At 41.1% G+C, this 15,006-nt stretch overlaps 1 protein-coding gene across 1 annotated transcript in view; it reads left to right on the top strand.

The window, feature by feature from the left end:
• Peli1 (pellino E3 ubiquitin protein ligase 1) overlaps positions 1-10,531 on the top strand; it is a 50,841-nt gene extending 40,310 nt beyond the window's left edge. Inside the window, exons 3-7 of the mRNA XM_036200902.1 lie at positions 186-315; positions 3,876-3,977; positions 7,067-7,264; positions 7,351-7,539; positions 8,166-10,531. Of these exons, the coding sequence (XP_036056795.1) occupies positions 186-315; positions 3,876-3,977; positions 7,067-7,264; positions 7,351-7,539; positions 8,166-8,732 (1,186 nt within the window). The 3' untranslated portion in view covers positions 8,733-10,531. The remainder of the gene's footprint in view (positions 1-185; positions 316-3,875; positions 3,978-7,066; positions 7,265-7,350; positions 7,540-8,165) is intronic.
• The last annotated feature ends 4,475 nt before the right edge of the window (positions 10,532-15,006 follow it).

Below are 15,006 nucleotides of genomic sequence, written 5' to 3'. Positions count from 1 at the left end.
ACAGCTAGAAAGAATCTCATCTTGTTTCATACCCAAGCAGCTGGTCTGGAGATCAGCAGTTGCTAGAAGGAATTTGAGGTAATTAAATGAAAATTAAATATACATGTAAGCCAAACTATAGCCTTTGTTTTATGATTGTGTAATCCTTCAAAGAGATCAACTAAACTGCTTTTCTTTCCTACCAGGTATAATGGGTCTCTCCCAAACGGCGATAGAGGAAGGAGGAAAAGTAGGTTTGCTTTGTTTAAAAGACCTAAGGCAAATGGGGTGAAGCCCAGCACTGTGCATATTGCATGTACTCCTCAGGCTGCCAAGGTAAGAGAAAGTCCTAAGAAGTTATGTGTGGTCTGTATTCTCCAGTGCTTCTTCACATTCCTGTTTCAAATTCTCTTTTTGTTTGGATTGAGAAAGAGCCTTTGGAAACATGTCATTTGAAAGGCAGCCGAATGGAATTGCCTCTTTCTCTGCTCACCCCTCTCCCCCTTAATGACAGACCAGGGGCAGGTAGGAATTAGAAGAAAATATTTCCAGTCCCCAGGTCTCTGTGAGTCCTCTGGTTTTTATTTTGTTCTTGGTTATGACATTCATAGACCTCAGCAATCATTGGATGAAATGAAAATTAAATATACATGTAAGGCAAACAGTGGAAGCATGTTCTCAGCTGGACCTAACACTTCTCACGCTCCAGGCCTTATTAATCCTCCTAGGACCTTTAAAACACTGGGCCTTCTTAGACTGATGGAAGTGGAGGAAGTTTTGAGTCTTCATCTTCCCTTGGAATTCCTCTCCGGATTATAACACAAACTGGTGTATGTGGTATCCAGATAAAATCAACTACAGAGATCCTTGACTTTTAGAGGCATCAAGAGCTAAGCAGCCCTAGGGTGCACATGAACACTGCAGCGTCTGTGGTTAGATGTATGGTTAAACAAATGAGGTGCGTTAAAGCTGGTCATGTTGTTGTTTTAGGTGCCAAGTCCCAAAGGTAATTAGAGTCCAGCCTTGTTTTCTATCCAGCTTGGATATCAAGCCTTGATTTGGCTCTCCCTGATCACTATTTGAGAGTGGGTAGGGCTGTTCTTTCTAAGGTATTTCCTCTTGCTCCTGTGTAGAGAAGGATTATGTTTAGTGGGTGCTGGCAGCTCAGTCTCAGGTGTTCTTTGTAATGTTTACCCATAGAAGTGCTCTTGGAATTTGGAATATACCAGTTCTTAATTATGAAGGCTGTCTCACATGTTATAAGATATTTAAGTCCTTGGTTCGATATGCACTAAAAGTCAGTTAATCACTAACATCATCGTGACAGCCAAAAGCATTTAAATATTTTCAGATGCTTCTTAGCTATATAATACCTCTAATTGAGGAGCACTGTCAAGGGCAATACATATAATCCACTTGTAAAGCTTTTTCTCATTTTGTTTGTGTGCCTGTGAAGGCCAGAGGTCAACCCCCGCTGGCTTCCTCAGTCATCCTACATCTTGTCTTTTGAGTCAGGTTCTCACTGAACATGGAGATCATTGATCAAGATGGACTGGCTGGCCAGTGAGCTTGAGGTGTCCTCCTGCCTCTACATCTCAAGCACTGAGCTGTCTCCCCAGGCTGCTCTCTCAATTTTTGTATATTATCTTGTCCTTCATGTTTTCTTTGTTAGCTCCCTTTTAAGCAAGAAAAATCTCAGGGATTGAAAATTGATGAGTGTCAGTTTTTAAATTTTATGACATATCATGAAGAAAATTTAATTTTTTATAAATGTCTGGCAGCATCTAGGATGGATTTAAACCCTGACTTTCACTGAGACTCAGACTTACCATGTTGTAGTTTATTCCTGTGTGTTTGAACCCAACACATCAACTATAACAAAGCTAACTTTTTCTTGGCATGTGGCACATACCTGTAACCTCAGTGCTCCTGAGGCTAAAGAAGGATGGAGAGTTGGAGATCAACGTGAGCAACACCTTGAGACTCTGTCATCTTTCCTTGCTCCCCTAAAAATATTCCAGAAGTTAGCCATTATTTGAAAGTTTATCCTCTTTTTTTTTTTTTTTTTTTTTTTTTTTTTTTTTTTTTTTTGGTTTTTCAAGACAGGGTTTCTCTGTGTAGCTTTGTGCCTTTCCTGGAACTCACTTTGGAGACCAGGCTGGCCTCGAACTCACAGAGATCTGCCTGGCTCTGCCTCCTGAGTGCTGGGATTAAAGGTGTGCGCCACCACCGCCCAGCTGAAAGTTTATCCTCTTAATACAGAACTTCTGTAGATTTTAAAACGTGAAACAATTATACTTATGAATACATAAATAAATATGTAGTAAAGCATGAACACCACGCTTGTAAATGATCTATACTGCATTCGTGAGGTAAGACACATCTAGAGAAAGGAGCATAGAAAGGGCATGTGAGTAGCCTCAGTTATAGCTCAGAATTTAAGAATAAAAAACAGAAGGAGGACCCCCAAGATGTCTCAGTGGGTTAATGCACTTTGCACTAAGCCTGACAACCTGAGTTGGATTCCTGGAGCCCACATGATAGAAGGAGAGAGCTGACTCCCACAATTTGTCCTGATTCCCATCTGTGTGCATGAGCATATGAACACAATCACAAACAAATAAATAATGTTTGTGCCCAAGACAGAGTCTGTTGATTTCCCCCACCTATATAATCCCAGCACGTAGAAAACTAAGGAAGATCCAGAGTTCAAAGCCAGTCTGCAATCACATAGCGAGGACTAGGTCATCCTGAGCTATATAAGACAGGATTTAAAAACAAAAAGAAAAGGAAGTCGGGTATGGTAACACGCACCTGCTGTAATCCCCACACTCTGTAGAAACTGAGACAGGATGTCAAGTTTAAGGCCAGCCTGGGATATATATAGCCCAACTCTCTCAAAACAAACAAAAACATAGAAGCCTAGTATGGTGGTGGCTCATGCCTTTAATGCCAGCACTCAGGAGGCGGAGGCAGGTGGTTCTCTGTACAGCCTGGTCTACAAAGCAAGTTCCAGGACAACCAGGGCTATGTAAAGAGATCCTGTCTCAAAACAGTCACAAACAAGTGAGATGATATACTGGCATTTTTAAGCTTTGTGAAAACCTGGTAGTTGGTGCATAGGTATTTAATAGCTTTAGATATTTGAAAATTAATTTCTTTAATATTAAAACTTCAAAAGGCCTTACCTATTACAGACTAACTAAAAGATGAAAATGAGTGTCTCCCCCTTTTTGCTGTCTACTCTTGTGTCTTTTCTCTGCTTTCCTTTTGTACAGCCTGTTTCTCGTACTTTGTAGTAACCAGGGTCTCCCTTCCAGTGTTAGCCTTTACCTCATCGTCATAGGAGGCCCAGAAGGAAGACAGCAGTGGACTTCCGTTAGGATAACAGATGATGGCCATCATCAGTGCATCTGTTTCCTCCTGCAATGTTTAATCATCCTATAAACTTTGCTGTGTCTGGTCCAACATACCATAATCACTTGTCATCTGTAGGGTTAGAGAATGAGCTGATAATTCTGGCTTAACTATATAATTCTTTATGTCACTTTAAAAGTAAATTCCTTTCTTTTTTTTTCTTATCAAGAGAAATACTGGAGGTTGCTTTCAGTTTCCACATGGTATTTGATTTTAATTCCCTTATAATGTAAAGTACTTTTAAGTGAAACAGATTTTTAAGTGTTTAAAATGTATGTTTTTATTCTTAACTAGTAAGTAGTATTCTATAACCCCTGAGCCTGAGGAAGCCACAGTCACAGTTGAAGTTATATAGAGTTTCTGGCCTCTGCCCTGAATTCCAGGAGGGAAATATGTGTGTGTGACAAATACCTTCCTTTAGTTAATAGAGTGCGGATTTGATTGACTGCTAATTTTGCTGTTAACCTTTTCATTCATAGGCAATAAGCAACAAGGACCAGCATAGCATATCGTACACTTTATCTCGAGCCCAGACAGTGGTGGTTGAGTATACTCATGACAGCAACACTGACATGTTCCAGGTATTAAACATAAAGTTTTTCTTTAAAAATGAAAACGGTAAAAAAATCTCCAAGTGACTTGGCTATGATTAGATTAAATATTATTATACTTTCATAATGTATCTGTTTAAAATATGTACTGATTTTTGGAACCTCGTATCTAAAAGTCATTGTATTATAGTCTAAAGATGGACTTTGAAGCTAGAGAGTTTCCTTAAGGGTTAAGAGCACTTGCTACTCTTGCAAAGGACCCAGGTTTGGTTTCTAGCACACACATTAGGTGGCTCATAACTGCCTATGACTCCAGTTCCAGAGGATCTAACATCTCTTCTGGCCTCACATAGTGTGTGTACATACATGCAGGCACTCACACATACACATGAAATAAAAATAAAATATAAAAGAAGAGAGAGAGAGAGGTGCTCTGGGGTCTGAATTCCTGGTAAACATCTCTTAGCTACCCTATGCCTCCCCCCACCCTCCTCTGTAAAGTGCAGAGAATAGTTCTCCCTCAGGACTGGTAAGAGGCTTAAGTAATGTGTGCATGTAGCATGTGCAGATCTGAGCCAGCTGTCTAGTAAACTCTTAGTAAATGTTAGTTGTTCTTATTCCAAACAAGAAACCCAGAACCCTTCTGCACACATTCTGAACTTTGTATTGCCCCCACCTCCTGCCTTCCTTAAGCAACAGAAAGTCCAGGCAGTTTCTAACTGTTTACATCAACTGTAGGAACTTGTTTTTCAGCACACATCTGGTCAAAGCCGCTGTTTGATAAAAGCCTCTCCCTTTGGCTCCCATTCAATCTGGTCCTGGTATTTATTTTTATATGCTGATAGATTATAGAGCAGTGAAGCCCAGAGACATAAAGTCTTGATATTTTCTCTCTTAATATTAGGTTTTCTAAAGAAGCTTAACTAGAATTGACTATTATCAATCAATTAAAATTATTGTTCCAATTAGTTTTTTCATTTTTCTTTTTAATACTAAATGAAAAGACATAAAGATGTATTTAATTTTGATCATTAGCAGAATATGTTTGAGGCTGATCTCTCATCTAGCTCTGTAAATGAAATTAGATTTATTTTTTAAGAATAGTATCTTTATAGTTATTATTAGAATATGAGTATTTGTTTCTCTTCCTTGTTTTTACTAAACTAAACAACATCCTTAGTGATGAAAGATTGGATCACGATAAAATAACATAATAGTAACTGTTTTTTTCACATCATTACTAACAAGGAATTTTTAAAATGAATGTGGTTAGTTTTTTAAAAATCAAGATGACAAGTAGCTGTTTGCTCACAGATTTGAAATTCAACTTCAAAAAGTACCTTATATTTATTTGTTTATCTTAGCCTTTGTAGTTGGCTCCTTATTTTCCAAAGTTAATTTTCCAATGTCAAAAATGCATATCCGCACTATAAAGTCTAAGAAAAATTAGAAGCCATTCTAATAAATTAACTCATTTTTGAGGGATGGATTATCTACCTTTCAAAATGAGTAGGAGCATTCATGCTGAGTGTGTTAGGTAGAAATTCGGGTTCCAGTCAGTTCTAGGTGGAGATGCTCCCAGTGTCTCAGTGTGAAGTGCAGACTTCTGATGGGGAGGAGGGACGGGGAAGACTTCACCGTCTTTTAAATCTTTACCTTCAGGCCAGGTGCCGCCGCACACCTTTAATCCCAGCACTTGGGAGACAGAGAAGGTGGATCTCTGTGAGTTCAAGGCCAGCCTGGTCTACAGAACAAATTCCAGAATCCCTGTCTTTGAGAAAAACAAAACAAATCTGACCATGGTTAATAGGACTTCTGACAATAACCAGTGAAAGGCATTCTGGGGGGAAAAAGGATGTCAGAGAAATAGTATAAAGTGTGCAGAAGATTGACAGTTCTACTTATAGCTAGAACATGGTACATAGAAATAACAGGATATTAGTTTGGATTGACTTGTTTAAGGCAGCTCTTGAGTCCACTTCTATCTCTTCTGGAAAAGTAAAAACCTTATACTGTAGCACACAGTTGTAATTCCAGCTGCTTGGGAAACTGAGGCAGGAGGAGATAGAGTTCTAGGCCACCGTGGACTATATAGCTAACCCCCACCCCCACACACACACAAAGGCATCCCGTTTGTAGAGTCGGCATTTTCTACATGCCGTCACTAGGTTGTGTAACACATTAAAGAGCCAGTGACTCTGGACGTTTCCACTAAAGCCAGTGACACTTTGTCCTGTCTCATTCAATCCTTCCCTTCCACTTTCAAGATGCAAGGAACTTGCTCACTAGCGAGTGCTTTAAAGATAGTTTACCCTGACACCTGCCTGCTGAGGACTCCATCTAGAAATGGAGAAGTACCGAGGTGTATGACAGGTCCTACAGCCTACACAGAGTTCTTTTTCTGTGCTTCCTTGGGGGACCTTGAAACAAAGTACCTTTGAAGTACTATTCTTTGAAGTTTGGTTATTTGATGTCTCAGTTCTTATCAGAGTAAGTGGTTGGAGGAGAGGCTTGTTGCTGAGATCTAGCACAACCAAAAGCAAACACCAACAGCTGCTAACCTAACGCAAGAGGTGGGGCCTGTTACAGAGACTCGGAGCAAGGCTGTGTGTACAGCCATTAACCTAACACAAGAGGTGGGGCCTGTTACAGAGACTCGGAGCAAGGCTGTGTGTTATAATAAAAGGGTCTGTGTTCATGTACAGCATCTGAACACAGCAGCAGTTTAGATTTATTTAAATGATGTTCTGGAGTTGTCATAAAAGATTGTCATGTTCAGTGTATTCTGTTAAAGTGGGGTAGTATATGGTAGATATACTTCTACCTTAAAAGGGTTAAAGCCTAGGCCACCTAAGAACCTCAGCCACATTGGATTCTCTATTCCCTAAGGGTCTTGGGAATTCCATCATATGTTCCCACTTAATTCTGTACTCCAATTGACTGCTGTATTAGAGAGTGTGACAGATTAGTTTTCAAAGGTGTAGATAGATGTCCCCACAGTTAAGTATTGTAAGTTTGAGCTTTAGACATTTCAGAGTCTTAATGTTACCATATCCCTTTCTTAATGGAGTCTACTGTGTTCTTTGAATTAAGTTATATGGTCTTTTTTTCCCCTTTAGATTGGTCGGTCAACTGAAAGTCCTATTGATTTTGTAGTAACTGACACAGTTCCTGGAAGTCAGAGTAATTCTGACACGCAGTCAGTACAAAGCACCATCTCAAGATTTGCCTGTAGGATCATATGTGAGCGCAACCCCCCCTTTACAGCTCGGATTTATGCTGCAGGATTTGATTCATCAAAAAACATCTTTCTTGGGGTAAAAAGCTTGTTTTCCTAATACATTCTTTTATACAAGTTTCTATTTCCAAATTACACATAAATAGAGACTCACTGTCTTTCTAGGAGAAGGCTGCCAAATGGAAGACACCTGACGGGCAGATGGACGGCTTGACCACTAATGGCGTTCTCGTGATGCATCCCCGCAACGGGTTCACAGAAGACTCCAAGCCTGGAGTCTGGAGAGAAATATCCGTATGTGGAAATGTATTCAGTCTTCGAGAAACCAGATCAGCCCAACAGAGAGGAAAGATGGTAAATACTTCTTTGTAGCTTCTTTTTACAGCAATAAACATAGGATGAGTTGAACTGGACTCGTGTGTGTGTGTGTGTGTGTGTGTGTGTGTGTGTGTGTGTGTGTGTGTGTGTGTGTGCGTGTGTGCGTGTGTGTGGTGTGTGGTGTGTGTGTGTGTGTGTGTGTGTGTGTGTGTGTGTGTGTGTGCGTGTTAATTTTTGCAGCTCTTAGACATATGCCTGACACACAAAAACTAAGACCATCAAACACTGACTTCTAAACACTAATTCTAGAGGATGGTGTTTTATTTCAGTTAGGAAAGATTTAAACATCTATTCTTTGTGTATGTCTTTGACTATACGTAACTAATTAAAAATAACTAAGTTTGTTGATTAGCCAGATAATTAAATCTTAAGTTATCTTTTGGCTTGAAAGAGAGAAGTTACTATTCAATGTGTTATTGTTGATTTTCAAATTTAGCATTTTTCCTAACTTCTGCTAAAATTTCTATTTCCACATTACACACAAATACAAACTTCCCTAAGTCTAGCAGGTTAAACCTGGGAGGTCCCTGTCTTTTTAGGACTAACTGAAGATCTAGTGTAAACACAATAGTAAACATGGTTTGGATTCTTTTCTCCTTCAGGTGGAAATCGAAACCAATCAGCTACAAGATGGCTCCTTAATTGACCTTTGTGGTGCAACCCTGCTTTGGCGTACTGCAGAAGGCCTTTCCCACACGCCTACTGTGAAGCACTTAGAAGCTTTAAGACAGGAAATCAACGCAGCAAGACCTCAATGCCCTGTAGGCTTCAACACACTAGCCTTTCCCAGTATGAAGAGGAAAGACGTTGTAGATGAAAAACAACCATGGGTGTATCTAAACTGCGGCCATGTTCATGGTTATCATAACTGGGGGAACAAAGAAGAACGTGATGGAAAAGATCGTGAATGTCCTATGTGTAGGTCTGTTGGTCCCTATGTCCCTCTGTGGCTTGGATGTGAAGCTGGATTTTATGTGGACGCCGGCCCTCCCACCCATGCCTTTAGCCCTTGTGGGCACGTGTGTTCAGAAAAGACAACGGCCTATTGGTCCCAGATCCCACTTCCTCATGGTACTCACACTTTCCACGCAGCCTGTCCCTTTTGTGCACATCAGTTGGCTGGCGAACAAGGTTATATCAGACTTATTTTCCAAGGACCTCTAGACTAACAGCTGTCTCTAGGACTACATTATAAGTTTATAAGCTAAGTGAGTTGGGTTTTCCAACCCATTGTCCATGTAAGTTTCTCTCTGCTCTGGTCATTTGCATTAAGATGAAGAATTTTTTAAATATTTATAATAGCAATTTCTGAGAAAAATCTGGGAAACTCAAGCAAAGGAATTTTTGAAAGTTCCAGACTTCTGAATTCTGAGTTTTGAAAATATATTTTGAGGAGAAAAAGACATAGTCTAATTTGATGCCTTCGTTTTAGTGTTTTTGAATCACCATCCATCCTCAGTGTTGAGTTGTTCTGTATAACTGAGGGTCTGTTGGTTCAAACTATGTTAGTTTACAATTTGTTGCAAACATTGTAAAATACAGCAACATGTATATTACTTTTTTTCTATTTATCTTTATCATAGAAAATACCTTAGAATGTCGTGATAGAATAGCATGGTAACGATGGTGTCACACACTTGGTGTGAATGGTAGTTTAGTGGGCACATCGCTCAAGGATTTGCAGAGTTAAGGAGAAAGACAAGAGAGCTTCCTTCCCCCGGCCCGTGTAAGTAGGGAATTTGATGAATTAGAGTATTTCATAAAGCCAGATTCACATTAATTACCATTGTCTAAGAGGTATTTGTTTTTAACCACATTGAAGTTCATCAGAAGACATTTTTTCTTAATGTTTCTCTCAAGTGTAGTACTATAACAAAAGCTAATGCTAAGAGACATTTTATATGCTCCTTTGAATATGCAATCTAATCTAGATGATCTATTTTTCTCCCATGGTAACTGATCTGTTTTTAGTGCCAGCGACATTTGGCAAGTTTATTTTTTTGGATATAAACTGTGGTTCATCTGTTCACTGTTTCTAAAAAAAAAAGAAAAGAAAAGAAAAAAATCCTATGAGAAAGTACATAAATTAACAAGAAATTAACCAGAAAAGAAAATTACTTGATTTGCTTTTAGAAAAATGAACTAAAAAGTGTCTCGTTAATTATTCTGTATTGGATTGTTCCAGACATTAGAACCTAGAGCTCCAGGAGGTTGAATGACAGCAGTACCTCCCTCTAGCCCAGCAGACCAGCTAACTGTGGGCTTGACTCCTGAGGACGTGGCCGGCGCCGCAGTGTGACTCTGAAGTAAGGCCAGTGACATCAGGGGGGGCACACTGCAGGCTCTCTCAGTTCTCCACTTCCTGTGTGTGCTTTGCAAGACAGTTTCCTCTCACCCTAGCCTTTTTGAGATGCAGCAGAAGTACAAACAGTTGCACCACACCAAACCCTTATAACACTTGTAGAAATCAGTATCTATTAGATTAGACAGAATCATCTCTCAGTCTTTTGATTTCTCTTTCTTTAGTTTGAAAAATCATATAATACCTAATTGACTATTATCAAATTTTCATATGTGGTAGTATAGCTTTAATTTATCTCATTATATCAATGTTTTGATTTTTTTTAAAGTAAAACAAAAAAGTCACTTAGAAGCCATGAACTATTTTATTTGATTGTCAAAATTCTTTGTTTAAAAATGATCATTTGGGTTCACTCAGGAAATGCATGTCAAGACATTTGTATTATAAGTTAGCTGTGATGTATCAGTAACTGCTGGTTATTACCCTTTTTCAAAGACGTCTAATTGAGTTTGAAGTCTTCTAGTCACATGCTTTGTGACTATTGCAAGGAAATGGAATCCTGTGTTGTGTGTGTTCTTGTTATTTCTGTTGAGGCTATATATTGTAGCTTAATTTTTATTTGCAATTAATTTATTCAAACTAAGTAAATACTTTTCAAAATAGATATTTGAATTTGTCTCTGTGGGTTCCTTTTTGCACAATTGAGACTGGGAAGGCAGAAGTGATAAATCTACTGCAGATAAACAGATCTGCCCCACTCTTATGAGACAGTTATGTTACATCCGTCGGAGTTTGCATTTGATGGACACTAGGTCTCTGGTTCTCACTTAGGCCTGTTGGAGCAACACTAAAGTGTGTTCTTGATGATCATGGTTCTGTGCTCTTCCTGGAAGCCATGAGTTTTCCCTCCTGTTGGCTAAGAAATAAAATAAAGCGTGGCTCATTTCTGTGACACTCAGGAGACAAAAGTCATTCATCAGGTGTTGTGTTGAAGCATTGTGAATGGTAGTTCTGTGTTTTTGGCAATCCCATACTTACTCATCTGTATTAAAAGAACTTCAGAGCTGGGCGGTGGTGGCGCATGCCTTTAACCCCAGCACTCGGGAGGCAGAGGCAGAGGCAGGCGGATCTCTGTGAGTTTGAGGCCAGCCTGGTCTACAGAGTGAGTTCCAGGACAGCCACCAAAACTACACAGAGAAACCCTGTCTCGAAAAAACCAAAAAAAAAAAAAAAAGAATTTCAGGGACTGGACAGGTAGATCAATAGTTAAGAGCACTTTTGCTACTCTTGCAGAGGATGCGAGTTTCACCCAGGACCCATGTCAGGTGGCTTACACCACCTTTGACTGCCACTGCCTCCAGGGAATCCAGTGCCCTCTTCTGACTTCTGCGGTGCCTGCACATGTGCAAACACATGCACATAAAAATAAATCTGGTGGTGGTGGCAGCACACAGTTTTAACCCCAGTACTTGGGAGACAGAGACAGGCGGTCTCCGAGTTTGAGACCAGCCTGGTCTGCAGAGTGGGTTCCAGTAGAGCCAGGACTATACAAGTCTGTAAAGAAGTAAAGAAATGTCCATATTTTGGGCAAGGGGAAAATGGTTATATATACTTTTCCTAAATGAACTCTCAAGAGGGTAACCCATAAGTCTTGTTGCATCAAAGTGATCTTTATATTCAGAAGGCCCTTAATCTGAAAGGCATTCCATTCCCATTCACGCAGTGTGTTCTGGGTCATGAAGGGTGCTTAGACAGTCGTATCTTTGCTAGGTTACCCCGGCCTACCCGTTCCAGGTTACCCATCCTATCTGTACCAGGTTACCCCATCCTACCTGTACCAGGTTATCCATTCTACCCATACCAGGTTACCCCATCCTACCTGTACCAGGTTACCCCATCCTACCCATACCAGGTTACCCCATCCTACCCGTACCAGGTTATCCATTCTACCCGTACCAGGTTACCCCGTCCTACCCACACCAGGTTACCCCATCCTACCAGTACCAGGTTATCCCATCCTACTGATTCCAGGTGGTACTGGAGATCAGAAGTTAAGGCCTACACATGCCTGGCAAGCATTCTCCCATGAGAACTGTATATTAGCAACTCCTTTTGAAGCTATAATTGCTTGCTTTGCTCTTAGAGAAATCTTCTGGAACAGGGTAAAAATAAATAATTATGCAAATAAATACTTACATCTAACATTTGAGTATTCCCCTGAGGATATTTTGGGACCCGTGAGTGATAATGACTCTCTGACATAGACTGAGGATACCAGTAGGTATCTGTTCAATTTCCCTTTAAGTTTATAAAAACATTAAGAACTGTGGCTCTTCACCTCAGTGCATCTTGTGCTGCCAGCTTTAGAGACAACTGGTCACTCCTACTGCTCTTTCTTTAAGCAGTAACCCTGTAGCAGATCAGATCTGAGGGCTCTGGATCTCCACACTGTGTCAGTGCATCTCACATTTCCTTTCGGAATCACTTGAGTGAGTGTACGCTAAGTCCTTTCCCACTTCCATCCTTACAGAGCACAGACTTGGATGCCTGTGTGTGAAATCTGTGTGCTAAACGTTGAGTGATGGAGCAAAGAAAAAAAAGATCCCTGCCTTGATGGGATTAATAATCTGTTAGGAAAGGCAGATGTGAGCGAGGGAAAGTAAGAACCATACCAATGGGACAAAGCAGCAGAGAAGGGTAGAGAGTGGGATGTGGGCTGGGACAGAGGAAGCCTCGCTAGGAGGGAGGGGCCTGGAGGAGCTGGACGCTGTTGGTACTGTACAGAAGAAAGAAAAGACAGCCACCAAGGGCCTGAAATGGGAGCATGCCTGGGTCTTCTGAGTGTAAAGGAGGTCAGTGTGGCTACATGGTATGAGAAGGAGGAGAGCAGCTGGTAAGAAAAGAAAGCCAGGTGTTTAGGGGTGGAACAAGAGCTAGATATGAATGGCCTCCTGAACTAGGGGCTCTTGATTCTGTGAGATGAGAGTAGAAATCTGGTTCTTTTTTTTTTTTTTTTCTTTAGAAGATTTATTTATTTATTATGTATACAGCATGTATGACCAGAAGAAGAGGGCACCAGATCTCATTGTAGATGGTTGTGAGCCACCATGTGGTTGCTGGGAATTGAACTCAGGACCTCTGGAAGAGCAGTCAGTGCTCTTAACCTCTGAGCCATCTCTCCAGCCTGGAAATCTGGTTCTTAAACACATCTGAACAGACAGAAGGGCAGGGCAGGGAGGTTGGTGTAATCCTAGAGAGAAGTTAGTGTCTAAGTGCTGGTGAAGACAGGTTGGATGTGGTCTGAAGGCACAGCTGACAGAACTCGCTGGCGGATGTAGAGTGGAAGGAGGTAGGAAGAGTAACTGCAGAGAGAGTCGCTCAGTGGTAGAGGGGTCATGGGTTCCATCCCTAGTATGTGGATATGCATGTGAGTGCACACATTTGCACTTGTGTACAAAAGGACTCAGTTCCACCAGCCTGGGCACCTAGAGAGATGGAATTGCTATTAATCCAAGTAGAGGTTGTGAGGAAACAGTTTAGGAAGACATACTGATAGTGAATAAGGACTCTAACCATGGACCTTAAATCAAGGCTACGAGACTTCTGTCAAAGGTGGATGTTTCCACTTTGTTCATGCTGCTGGGAGTTGAATGTGTAGCCTCACCAGTGCAGGGGATGTTCTTCCTGGAGCTGGATGTACCCAGTTCTGTGTTTTCATCAGGATCTCATTCTGTAACTTAGGCTGGCCTTGAACCCATGTTTCCCATTTTATTTAGTGAGAACACATTGAAGAATTCTTATGTGTCAGTGCAAGTTAATGAATTAAGTAATTATGGTCACAGCATACTTAAGAGAATGCTGATACCCTTTCAGTTCTCATCACACACTTGTAAGTAAGAGACACTAATAAAGATAACCAAAAAACTAAGGCTGCAGACACTATTAATTCTACCCAAAACCTGTTTACCTTGGCTGCACAGGTGACTATACGGCACGGCACTAACTTGAAGTTTGGTGGGATAAGGAGAAAAAACCCATGAGGGGAGCGCTTCAAGAGAACTACAGAAACACTAGCCTGAGACAAAGAAACGCCAAGTGTCATAGATACTTAGCTTCAGCTGTCAGCTTGACAAACCTAGATTCACCTGGGAAAAGGGGGCCTCTGCTGGAGATTTGACCAGAGCATAATTAGCCTCTGGCCATGTCTGTGAAGCATGTTCGGGCTTGCTAGTTGATGTGTGGGCCCCATCCAATGTGGGTAGTGCCATCCCCGAGGCAGGTAAGGGAGCCAGGGAGAGTGGGCCTGTGAGTTGTATTCCTCTGCTCTCTGCTTTAGTTCCTGTCTCCAGGTTCCTGCCTTCAGCTCTTCTGCCCTGGCTTCCCTCAGTAATGGGCTGTACCCAGTAAGCTGAACTACACATTCCTACCTAAGTTGGTTTTACAGAAAGTGTAGCCGTGCGGTGGTGGCACACGCCTGTAATCCCAGCACTCGGGAGGCAGAGGCAGGTGGATCTCTGTGAGTTCGAGGCCAGCCTGGTCTACAAAGCGAATTCCAGGACAGCTTCCAAAGCTACAGAGAAACCCTGTCTTGAAAAACCAAAAAAAAAAAAAAAAAAAAAAAGGAAAGAAAGAAAAAGGGAGGGAGGGAGGAAGGAAGGAAGAAAGAAAGAGTAACTGAGGTAGTTGGTGCCCAGATGATGAAGAGCACAGAGGGCAGCTGATACTTGTAGGAAAAAATAAAATTGTCCTTTTAGATGTACCTGAACTTCTATTACATTAATATACAATTAGTGATTTTCCAAATGGGAAATAAACTAAAAGGATCCTGGCAGTCACGTTGCAGATGAGGAAACCAAGTCCTATCCAGATAAGGCAGCCATCCACTAAAGATGGAGGACCTGGTCCTCAGTGTCCTTTATCTACCTTCATCTGTCTGTCTGGTTTGTTGAGGCAAGCTCTAACTCTGTAGCCCTTACACTGCACTAAAACTCACTGTGTATCCAGGCTGTCACCAAGGCTGTCTGAGCTTTCAGCAGCTCTACCTCAGACTGCCCAGTTTATCCCAATACATCTGATGATCATGAATTCGAGTCATCCAGACTTAGTATGCTCTCATGTTTTCATGGTTGACACACAGGTAA

Source organism: Onychomys torridus, chromosome 10 (genome assembly GCF_903995425.1).
Source record: "Onychomys torridus chromosome 10, mOncTor1.1, whole genome shotgun sequence".
Lineage (NCBI taxonomy): Eukaryota > Metazoa > Chordata > Mammalia > Rodentia > Cricetidae > Onychomys > Onychomys torridus.
Note: the sequence above shows the minus strand (reverse complement) of the source record. Positions and strands in the feature narration are given on the sequence as shown.